The 12,266-nt window shown below is 39.6% G+C and overlaps 1 protein-coding gene across 2 annotated transcripts in view; it reads left to right on the top strand.

Moving 5' to 3' along the window:
- The first annotated feature begins 536 nt into the window (after positions 1-536).
- Positions 537-12,266, top strand: part of ASH2L (ASH2 like, histone lysine methyltransferase complex subunit) — a 31,852-nt gene continuing 20,122 nt past the window's right edge. Inside the window, exons 1-5 of one of the 2 annotated variants that reach the window (XM_079140641.1) lie at positions 537-1,262; positions 2,105-2,171; positions 2,475-2,620; positions 7,272-7,360; positions 7,622-7,716. In XM_079140641.1, the coding sequence (XP_078996767.1) occupies positions 832-1,262; positions 2,105-2,171; positions 2,475-2,620; positions 7,272-7,360; positions 7,622-7,716 (828 nt within the window). In that variant the 5' untranslated portion in view covers positions 537-831. The remainder of the gene's footprint in view (positions 1,263-2,104; positions 2,172-2,474; positions 2,621-7,271; positions 7,361-7,621; positions 7,717-12,266) is intronic. The other variant, XM_079140642.1, reaches the window with a different exon arrangement.

Raw genomic sequence — 12,266 nt, 5'->3', positions numbered from 1 at the left:
CTTTTCTAAACTTAAGACCTCTAGTACCGACTCCTTGAGTCTGGACACTCTCGCTTAGGCTCTGCAATTGGTCTCTATATTCCTATCTCTAAAGGTCATGTGGAAACGAACTCAAAATGACAGACCACTGGTGAAGGCAGAATTGGGGACAGGCAGTTAATGTAGAAATAGGGGATTGGGTCAAATAGAGGAAATGGAGGCCATGAAAGCATTTGCCTCTGGAAGCTGGAGACTGCCCCAGGGAGACTGGAATGTCCAGGATCTGCGGACCCACTGATTACCAAATTTACCTGCCCTTATCAAGGACTGCAGGGAAGGAGCTGCTAATTAATGCCCCCTGGGCCTTTGTCTGGCTGAATCACTTTGGCCCTCCCCCTGCCCATTCACTCCTCACTTTATGCACCTCACCTGCAAAACCAGGCCTAGTCACATAGGCAGGAAGGAGAGCTAAAGGGGGAGAGAACTGGAGAACAAGAGATCTCAGCCTATAAAAGATGTAGGGCATGCTCACTCCTTGGGATTCTAGAACATCAGTCATGACCCCCCACTCCCCCTCGGGAGAAGTCTGTAGTATTGCTACTTTTAAATAAAACCTGCTTAATATGCTTGCCTTTGCGTGCTTCTCTAGTATACATACTTCAACATTAGCGGGAACAGAACTCATCACCGATAAACGGCGGTATCACTAGGCAGAAAAACAGAATACACCAGGTATGGGGGAGTAAGCCCTCGTTCTCCCACATTTAATGGCGAGCAACGTTTACAATGTACAGCTAGCACCTCGTCTGCGTGGTGATTTCCAGTCTTAGCCACGCAGCGCTCATCCCTCAAATGCAGCAAATATTATTGGAAACCCAACTAATGAACCTACTGGGCCTTCACCTGACGCTATCAGCTAAATCGCAGCGCCCGGCCCGCCCTTATGTCCTTAAAGCGGGCAGGTCTGGAGCTCGTAGTCCTCAGGCGAGTGGTGGACCTACTAGCGGGCTTTACTACTTGAAGAGTGCAGAACCAGGCAGCAGCTCGCGCGATACGGAGGAAGTATTCTCGCGAGAAGACTGGGAGGCGGCAGTGATGGCGGCGGCGGGAACCGGATCCGGCCCGGGAGCGGGTACCGGACCCGGCCCAGGAGCGGCAACAAATGCAACAACGGCAGAAGAAGGAGAAACGAAACCGGTGACAGCGGTAGCAGTCACTCCGGCCGGAGAGGGGACGTCTGCTGCTCCGGCGGCTGAGCCCAGTTCTGGAGAGGCTGAAAGCGGGTAAGACGTCCGGCGGCCTGAGGACACAGAGTTTTTCCGGGGCTCCCGGGAATTCTTCTCCCCGCGCTCTCAGAACCTCAGCCTTGAGGCCAACGGCTCGACTCTCCCTACCCCCTCTGCGAGGGTAATCCCGCCCTCGCCTTGGCGAGTCCTTTCTGAACTGTTTCAGGCCACGCCTCTTTGCTCACCTTTCCTGTTAGGTGAGAGCCAAGCACCTAGTCCTCTTTGGCTTCGTACCCAGTAGGAAGCTGATAGCTCTCTCTTCCTGCAGGAGATCCTCAAATACTCCAGGAAAGAAATCACTTTGCAGTGCCAGACTGGAAAAAGTAACGGTCCTTTCGACAACCGAGTGCGAGAGCTGCATCTCTGTGAACCTCACCCAGACTTATGTGTAATTGGGTTGTCCGAGTAGGCTTCTCAGTATTCTAAGAACTTGACCACATTCTTCCTAGTATCCTAATAGTTACTAGGCATACAGTCCAGATCCAGTTTAACAGGAAAAGCTATAGGAATGTGAAGTTCAGCTGTATTATTATTATTATTTATTTTTTATTATACTGGCGATGGAACCCAGGGGTGCTTAACCACTGAGTCACATCTCCAGCCCTTTTTTTATATTTTATTTAGAGACAGAGTCTCGCCGAACTGCTTAGGGTCTCACTGAGTTGCTGAGGCTGGCTTAAACTCGCAATCCTCCTACCTCAGCCTCAAGCTGCTGGGGTTACAGGCGTGTTTCCCAGCACCTGGCTCAGCCCTGTTTTGATGATCATCTTTGGGACTTGGCATTATGAGGTTTGTTTCTCTTGAAAATTCTTTACTTGAGTGCGTTCATTATCTTACAGGGATGCAAACTTGGTTGATGTAAGTGGTGGTTTGGAGACAGAATCCTCTAATGGAAAAGATACACTAGTAAGTATTTCTGGATGTTTGCAAGGCAAAATAAGTTTTGTTTTTGTGGTGCTGGGAATTGAACCCAGGGCTTTGTGCATACGACACAAGTACTGTACCACTGGGCTATGTCCACAGCCCATGTTTTTAAATTTTTTTGTTCTTGTTTTTTTGCGGTGCTGGGGATCGAACCCAGGGCCTTGTGTTTGCAAGGCAAGCACTTTACCGACTGAGCTATCTCCCCAGCCCGTTTTTAAATTTTTAAGTGAACCAAAAATGCAATCAAACAAACTTAATTTGATTCTAATTGTTCTGTGGTCACAGGAAGGTGCTGGGGATACGTCAGAGGTGATGGATACTCAAGCAGGATCGGTGGATGAAGAGAATGGCCGACAGTTGGGAGAGGTGGAATTGCAGTGTGGGATATGTACAAAATGGTTCACAGCAGACACCTTTGGCATAGATACCTCGTGAGTACTTTTACTCTTGTAAGAATTTCTGAAGTAAATCTCAGCATGTTTGGATGCTGAGATGGTTGGATGGTTTGTAGGCAAAATAAATGCATAGTATTTCCTGTCTCCTAACCCCTATATAGTGAATAGCTTGTTGAATAAGGAATTATTTTAATTCCCTTTGCATGTCTTCTACTTACTGAGGGCGTGCCAATGGATATTGTCTCTGATTTTAGGCTTACAACTTGATTGGTAAATAAAACTTTGCAGTTAGAAAGCAAATGTGAACCAGTATCATTTAAACCTTGTATTGAGTAATTTGGATTTTTTAATTTGGTGTATATGGTGGATAAAGTCCCTTGTTAAAAAATCGAGGAACTGGGAATGTACCTAAGTGATAGAATATGCAGAGCCTTGGATAGATACCCAGCACCACACCAAAAAAGAAAAAAAAAATTGAGATGGTCAGTGCTTTTCATGTCTGAGCCATCTTTTTTGCTTCTAACTCACTCTTAAATATCATGTCCTCTCCCCTCAGCAAAACCTATTTCTGAATATGTACTTCTTTTATTAAAATCTTATTATTATTACGAATGAAAGGCCTCTTATTCTGGGGATTTGGTCAACATCTAGGAAGTGAGCATTACTGACTCACTGTTGCTGGCTCTCAGGAAAGTTTTTTTGTTTATTTTGTATTTTGCTGCACTGGGGATTGAACCCAGGGCCTCACACATGCCAGGCAAGCATGCTAAGTCACTTTCCCAGCCATCCGTAAGGTTTTTTTACAGCTCATATTATGCTAATAAATTTTAAACTTACTTAAATTTAAATTTAAATTTCCATATCAAAATAAGTCTGCATTTTTCTTAAATAGATTCCCCTTAAATGGTGTGAAAAATACCTTCCTTTATAATTTATTGTGTGCTTGAAAGTTAAAAAGTTTAAATGAGCTTAGAAATGCTAATGTATAATTAACATGTGACTGGTGACCTAGGATAGAGCATTTAAAAAAAGAAAGAAAAATACTGAGAAATCAGGAAGAGTTGATCTTGGTTAAAAGATCACTAGGGAAAACACTGGCTCTCAGCAAGGCTGGCTAGTTAGGAAGGCCTCAGGGCCAAGAAATAATGGAAATTTAATAGAGAGAACTAGGAGCAAGTCAAGAAAGAATCAAACCACTTTGTACCTGAATTTGAGAAATTACACCTAAAGCCAACTACATGGGATGAATTATCTTTTATGACTGAGAGGATATAAATTAACAGGATATGAAAAAGACTTCTCTAAAATCTGATTGTATTTGTTTTAAAATAACTATCTTTAGTGTGAAGCTTTTTTTTTTTTTTTTTTTTTTTTTTTTGTGGTGCTGAGGATTGAATCCAGGGTCTTGTGCATGCAAGGCAGGTACTTGACCAACCGAGCTATATCCCCAGCCCTAGTGTGAAGCTTTTGCCTTCTATAAATTGAGTTATAATGCTTAACTGAAGTTCTAGGCCTGTAATCCCAGTGACTCAGGAGGCTAAGGCAGGAGGATGAGAAGTTTGAGGCCAGCTTGGGCAATTTAGTAAGAACCTGTCTCAAAAATTAAAAATAGCTGAGAACATGGCTCAGTGGTAGAGTACCTTGGGTTCCATCTTCAGTACTAAAAAAAAAAAAAAGAAAGAAAAATTAATTTCTTGAATGGTGGCTAGTAAATAGCACATACTTGCTAACCTTCTTTTTCAGGGGAAACCCTAAGTTAGCTGAATTCAAGATAAACTTGACATTATGTTTCAACTTAAGCCATTTTTATTAAAGGTCTTTTTTGTTGTTGTTGTTCCTTCTACTTTGCAAGACTAAGCTTCTAGGGGCTCTGTAAATAGCACAGTGGTAGAGCACGTTCATAGCATACCTAAGACCTTGGGTTTAATTCCTAGCACTGCAAAAATAAAAATAAAAACCAACTAAGCTCTCCCATGCTTTTCCAACCATCCAGCACAATTACCACACACTTCCTTTCTTTAATGCATCTGTTTCCTCAGTTATCTCCTACATCTCTTGTCATATTCAATCTTCCCCTCTCACTGTTATCTCCAACACCAACATCTCTATCCTATTCAGTCTTTCTCCTTCTACTGCCTTTGAACAGGCAAGTCTTCTGCCAGCAAGCTCACCTCTTAGGAAATTTATTTATTTGGTACTGGAGATTGAACCCAGGGTCCCTCAACCACTGAGCCATATCCCCAGCCCTTTTTTATATTTTATTTAGAGACAGGGTTTTGCTAAATTTCTTAGGGCCTCTCTAAGTTGCTGAGATAGGCTTTGAACTCACAGTTCTGCCTTGGCTTCCTAAGCCACTGGGATTACAGGGTGGCATAACACCTGGCAGGAGATATTTTTCTTTATGATAGAACCAGTTTTAATGGTTAGAACTACATTCACTTTCTTTTTCCTATTCATCTGATTGGTCACAAACTTTACAAATGTTTTGTCTTCTTGCACACCTGCTTGTCCTTTCCATTGTTATTAACTTTACTTTCGGTCAGGCTTTTCTTTTTGCCTTCTGCTAGGACTACTACAAAAGTCTTTTATATCTTCACTTTTTCTAATCTCCCTTTCAGATCCATCTTGTCACTAAATTTATCACTTTAATCATATCACTTCCCCTTCAAGGCATTATCCACAGGAAAAAATCCAGCTTATCTTTTAAGCCTTATTTTTTTTTATTAATGCATTTTAATTGTACATAGTGACGGGATTTGTCGTTACATATTTGCAGTTGCCCACAATATAGCAATATAATCTGACCAATATCACTCCCCAGTTCTTCCTTCTCCCACCCCCTCTATTCTACTGATCTCCCATTTGATATTCGTGAGATCTCCATCTACCTCACCTTTCTTTTCCTTTTTCCTCTCGTTCTTCCACATATGAGAGAAAACATACCACCCTTGCCCTATTTTAGTTTGTTTTTCTTCTGTTTTTTTTTGTGGTACCAGGGATTGAACCCAGGGGTACTTAACCACTGAACCACATCCCCAGCTCTTTTTATATTTTATTTAGAGACGGTGTCTCACTAAGTTGCTTAGGACTTCACTAAGTTGCTGAGGTTGACTTTAAACTCTAGATGCTCCTGCCTCAACCTCTGGAGCAACTGGGCATGTATGTGTGCACCACCACATCTGGCAAGTTTGACTTATTTACTTAACATAATGTTCTCAAATTCTATCTATTTTTCTGCAAATGATGTCGTTTCTTTCTTATTTATTTTTTATTTTTAATATTTTGGATACTAGAAATTGAACCCAGGGGCACTTGACCACTGAGACACATCCCCAGCACTTTTTAATTTTTTATTTTGAGACAAGACTCTCACCAAGCTGCTGAAGCTGGCTTTGAACTTGCAATCCTCCTGCCTCAGCCTCCAGAGCTGTTGGGATTACAGGCGTGCACCAACCATTCCCAGCGACTTAATTTTTCCTTATTGCTGAATAAAGCTCCATTGTGTATATATACATTTTATCCATTCATTCATTGATGGACACCTAGGCTGGTTCCAGAGTTTTGTTTTTGAGAATTGCTCAAGTCTTTTTTTTTTTTTAATCTTATCCTGGATACATCCTATCTTCTTTCTTTTTTTTTGTTTGGTGGTGCTGGGGATTGAACCCAGTACATCCAATCTTAAGCAGACTTGTTTATACCAGTTTGCCCCCTGCCCCTAACTTGAATTTCTGTAGTTCACCTGTCCAAAAACCACTCATCTTTTCAAATTCAATTCATAACTTGACCTTGACAAATTTTCCTAATTCCTAAACCTGAGGGTACTGCTTGGGTCCTTTAAACTCTTATGGAGTGTATTATCACTTGCAGAATTCATCTGGTAGTAAAGCAAAAGTTTTGTGACTATGTTGTCTGCTTGAATAATTAATCTTTTCATAATTCTGTCTGCCCGTTCCAGTGATGTTATTGATCTCAATAATTGTCATTTGCAGCTGGCCTGGTAAACTTTTTTTATTTTTATTTTTATTTAAATTTTTTCTTTTAGTTGTGTAGATGGACAGCATGTCTTTGTTTTATATATTTTTATATGATGCTAGGAATTGAACCCAGTGCCTCACACATGCTAGGCAAGCGCTCTGCCACTGAGCTATAGCCACAGCCTCCCTGGTAAACTCTTTAGGTGCTCAAAAAAGATAACTAACATGGACAAGGTGTCAGTGAGAACTTTCAGGTGCTGCATTGTCCACTGTGGTAGATAATGTCTTATTTATTTTTCTGTGACAGAAGAATTCTGATATTTGTAGAAAATACATTCCTCATTTCTTTGTTGATTATCACTTTACATGGTTTTATTGTTTGTTTGTTTGCTGTAACTGGGGATTGAACCCAGGGACACTTTATCACTGATACGCATCCCTAGTCCTTTTTCTGGTTTTTAAATTTTGTGACAGGGTCTTGCTAAGTTGCTAAGGCTGGCCTTGAACTTGTGATCCTTCTGCCTCAGCCTTCCAAGTTCTGGGATTACAATTGTATACCACTTTACCTGGCCATTTTACATTTTAAGAACACATTAATATTAATATTTTTATATATAACTGCACCAAGAAGAAAGGATTCATTTTGATTTATGTCTCATAAAGAAATGTGTGTTCAGAAATTCACTGATTTGTATAATTTGACTCATCCACAGATCCTGTCTACCTTTCATGACCAACTATAGTTTCCATTGTAACGTGTGCCATCATAGTGGGAATACTTATTTCCTCCGGAAGCAAGCAAGTAAGAACAACTCTGGAGTGTTTCAAAATGATTGTTCACTGTAAAAGAAAAGGGATCTGGGCTTAGCAGACTCACAAGACCTTTACATCATAGCTGGTAGAATCAAGCGGGGGTGTAGGTCTGAATAATTGCTCTCACCCATTTCCAATCATATAACTCTGCTTTTGAAAGCTGCTCTAACTGTTATTCTGTGGACCATCTTGTTGAGTATTCTTGGTGACAGAAATGTAATTTTATAGATAACTCTTTGTTTTTTTATAGATTTAAAGGAAATGTGCCTTAGTGCTTTGGCCAACCTAACATGGCAGTCTCGAACACAGGATGAACATCCAAAAACCATGTTCTCCAAAGATAAGGTAGAAATGGATTAACATAATTGCAATTATGCCAGAGACTCAGGTGGAACTTCTCGCACTCTTTAACAATAAGTACTTTCTCCCCAGTTTTTAGGACTATAAATTCAGTTGTTACCTTGTTTTTATTTTATATCATTAACTGATTTCCTAGTGTGTGCCACTTGACTTGGCTGTTAGTATTGTAAATACTTAAATAGTTTTGTTTGCCTTACAAAAGCAAACTGTCTATCCCATAATAATCAGATCTGGGGTAAACCTTGTCAGCCTAATTTGACCTTTTGGGTTTTGTTTTTGTTTTTGTATTGTTTTGTTTTGGTTTTCGGTACTGGAGATTGACCACTTAGGCACATCCCCAGCCCTTTTTATTTTTTCCTTTGAGACAGGTCCTTGCTAAATTACTTAGGGCCTCACTAAATAGCTGAGGCTGGTCTTAAACTTGCAATCCTCCTGCGTCAGCCTCCTGAGTTGCTGGGATTACAGATGTGTGCCACCATGCCAGACTGGTCATTTTTTATAGATGCCTATCACAGATTTTTTCAAGGGGAAAAAGGAGTCACTTTCGTTTTATTATCAAAAAGAATTATTCTTTATTATTAAACTGAAAAACCACAGGACTAAAGTCAGGACTCAAAACTAAGTGATTTAGCCCACCCATAAGTTATTCCTACTGTGATTTGTAGTATCAAATGTAAAAAATAAGTAAATTTTAAAAATGGTAGTTTACATTATGACCTAGTGTACATTCATACTAATCGATTTTCATTTGAAATTGAAACAGTCATTTCACAACAAAGTAACCCTCTGATCTTTTCCCTTTGCATGCCAATGTTTTCTTTTTCAATCAGTGCTAGCTTTCTTTTTTTTTTTTTTTTTTCGGTGCTGGGGATTGAACCCAGGGCCTTATGCTTGCAAGGCAAGCACTCTGCCAACTGAGCTATATCCCCAGCCCTAGTTTTCTTTTTTTTAAAGCACTCTTTTTAAAATATTTATTTATTTTTAATATGGCGCTGTGGTTCAAACCCAGTGCCTCACACGTGCTAGGCAGGCACTCTACAACTGAGCCACAACCCTGGCCCCCCAGTCAGTGCTAGTTTTGATCTACAAAATTGATATTATAATCTACAAAGTAACCTACAAAGTGATTATGACATATGGTTTGAGAAACACTTGTGTAGGGTATGTTGTGAGATCCGTATTCTCTGGACCAGATTGGCAAGGGCCTTGTCTACTAAATAGAAGGCAGTGCTTAATCTTATAAGTAGCAGAGAGTTCTGCCCCTTTTTTCTTTTTCTTTTTTTTCCCTATGCTACAAAAACTTTAGGGACTGAGGGTATAGTTTAATGGTAAAGCACTTGCCTAGCCTGTGCAAGGCCCTGGATTCTATCCCCAACACCACATACACACAAACACACACAAAAGCAAAACAAATAAAAGTGCTTTAAATAGGGGAGTGTTGTGATTCCATTTGTTGGGTTTTTCCCCCCCCTTTAAGTTTTCTTTTCTCCCAAATTATTATTTTGAAAAATTTCAAACCTATAAAAATTTTAGTACAATGAACATCCATTTATTCTTTCCCTAGATTGGCCTTTGTTAATATTTTGCTGCATTGCTTTTTCTCTCCATATCTGTATTTCTCCCCTAAGCCATATGAGATAAAATTATAGATATTATGCTTAACCCAGTAGTCTGTTGTAAAAGTACAAAATAGTGATCATAGTAAAAAAAAATTAATGTTGATGATGCAGTAGTACTATTTAATCTTACTCATATTTCTCAGCATTATTATTATTATTATTTTTTTTTTTTTGCAGTGCTGGGGATCGAACCCAGGGCCTTGTGCTTGCAACACAAGCACTCTACCAACTGAGCTATCCCCCCAGCCCTCTCAGCCTTATTGTTTTGGCTTTTTTTTTTTTTTCTTTTTTTGGTGGTGCTGGGGAATGAACCCATGGTGGTCTTGTGCATGCAAGGCAAGCACTCTACCAACTGAGCTATATCCCCAACCCCAATTGTTTTCTTTTTTAATTTTTCTTTTTTAGTTGTCAATGGACCTTTATTTATTTATATGTGGTGCTGAGGATCAAACCCAGTACCTCACACATGCCAGGCAAGTGCTCTACCACTGAACCACAACCCCAGCCCCTGTTGTTTTCTTAATATCCCTTTTCATTTCCTCTCTCCAAGATCCATTCAGGCTCCCACCTTCTATTTTGTTGTAATTATTTTTGGTTTTAATCTAAGAATATATCTTTTACCAGTTTATTTTACTTTTGACAGCCAGTGGGGAGGTGCCTGCTCTGATATTTAAAATTTTGAAGCATCTAGATAATAGTTTGGTATGATATTACTCAGTCTACATTTATCTGATTATCTCCTCATGGTTGGGTCAGGTTAAACATTTTTGGCCAGAATGATACAGAGGTAATTTTTTTTTTAGTATTTCACATCAGGAGGTATAAGATACTGTTTTTTTTTTTTTTTTTTTTATTAGTGATTCTAAATTTCATTACTTGGTAGAGGAGTCATATCTCTCAGACTTCTCTATTATAAAAAAGAATTTCTTTGTATTTGTAATTATTAAGTAATCTGGGGGTAATACACTGCAATTGTGTGAATGTCTCTACATTATTATTGCTTAATATCCTTCATAGTTTCTCTATCCAGGATCCAGTTAAGATTACATCTTATTTTAGTTGTAATGACATTTGTCTTTTATCTAAAACAGGTCTTTTACCTGTTTATTTTACTTTTGATAGGCAGTAGGGAGTATCTGCTTTAACATTTAAAAGTTTGAAGCATCTAGACAATTGTTTGTGGTGATGCTCATGTAAACAAACCTGTGTTGCCAGTTGTATAGAAATATAGCACTTACAGTACATAATACTTGATAATAAATCACTGACTTAGGTATTTACTCTAGTTTTTATCATAATTTAATTTAATTCATTAATTTATTGTGATACTAGGGATTGAACCCAGGGGTGCTCTACTCATGAGCTACATCCTCAACCCTTTTTATTTTGAGATAGGATTTTGCTACATTTTTAAATCTGTTCTTGAACCTGCAATCCTTTTTCCTCAGCCTTCCGAGTAGCTGAGATTATAGCTACCAGGCCCAGTTTATATCGTTATCGTAGAATGTACCCCTACTTTGGGATGGGGATGTAGCTTAGTGCTAGGGTGCTTGCCTAGCATGCACAAAGCCCTGGGTTTAATCCCTAGTATTACCCCCCCCCCCAATAAAGTGTTCTATAAAACAGTGTGTTGTGTTAAACTGACAGCAGCCTCATACTTCTGATGCCTACCCAGTCTCTTAATTGCATCATTTTCTCTTTTGCTTGATTTAGTCTTATGCTGTTTTGTTCATCATGGCCTTAGGAACAATAATACAGGACTGCATTGTAGTCTGTTATTAGATTTCTTATACATTATCTCAGATGTGATCAATATAACCTTATCACACTGACTCTTGAAACTTTTTGACATATCCCCCATCAGGTTTCTTTCTTCCTCCCTCCCTCCCTCCTTCCCTCCTTCCCTTCCTTCTTTCCTTCTTTCCTTCCTTCCTTCCAGGGATTGAACACTTAACCCAAGGACACTTAATCACTGTGCCACAGCCCCAGACCTTTTTTTATTTTTTATTTTGTGACAGGGTCTCACTAAATTGCTGAGGGTGGCTTTGAACTTGCAATCTTCCTGCCTCAACCTCCCAAGCCTCTGGGATTATAGGTGTGCACCACCATACCTGACCCCATCAATATTTGAACTATTTTCTTTCTGGAGCAACAGTATATTTCAGGCTTCCCTTGGACTTTCCCTGATTCAACCTTTGAGTAAAGGTTTGTTTTCATGGTGTTAACTAGTAGTGTGAGACTTTGAAAGATACTCTAAAATGGGGGAAATTTGATAGCAGAAGATTAAAGTCACATATTGTTTTGGTCACATATAGAAGATCACACTTGGCAACTAAGAAAGTCAGATCTAGAGCTGGATGTAGTTGCATGCCTGTAACCCAGTGACTCAGGAGGCTAAGGCAAGAGGATTACAAGTTCAGGCCACTCTTGGCAACTTAGCAAGATCCTAAGCAATTTGGTGAGACCCTGTCTCAAAATAAAAAATAAAAAGGACTGGAGTGGGCTGGAGTTGTAGCTCAGTGGTAGAGCGCTTGCCTACCTCCTGTGAGGCACTGAATTCAACCCTCAGTACCACAACAAAGTAAAGTGTTTTTTCCATATACAACTAAAAAAATATTTTTACAAAAAGGGGGAGTAGCTGGGGGGTGTGGTTCTGTGGTAAGGTGCTCCTGAGTTCAATCCCCAGCACCAAAGGAAAAAAATAAAAGTGAGGACTAGGGATGTAGTATAGTGGTGTATCATCCCTGCATTCAATCCTCAGTACCACAAAGATTAAGAAAGTCATATCTTTCTGCTGTACTTTTACTGGGGATGGAAAGGAGGGAGGGCTGATTGGTGTGAATTTTCTGATATTTTAAATTTTATTTGGTGACTTTAAATATGAAGATTGTGAAAGAAGAGTCAAGGATATCTTTA

Source organism: Sciurus vulgaris, assembly GCF_902686455.1.
Source record: "Sciurus vulgaris genome assembly, chromosome: 5".
In the NCBI taxonomy this organism is placed as follows: Eukaryota; Metazoa; Chordata; class Mammalia; order Rodentia; family Sciuridae; genus Sciurus; species Sciurus vulgaris.
The sequence above is the reverse complement of the archived record's forward strand: the minus strand, read 5'-3'. Positions and strand labels throughout refer to the sequence as shown.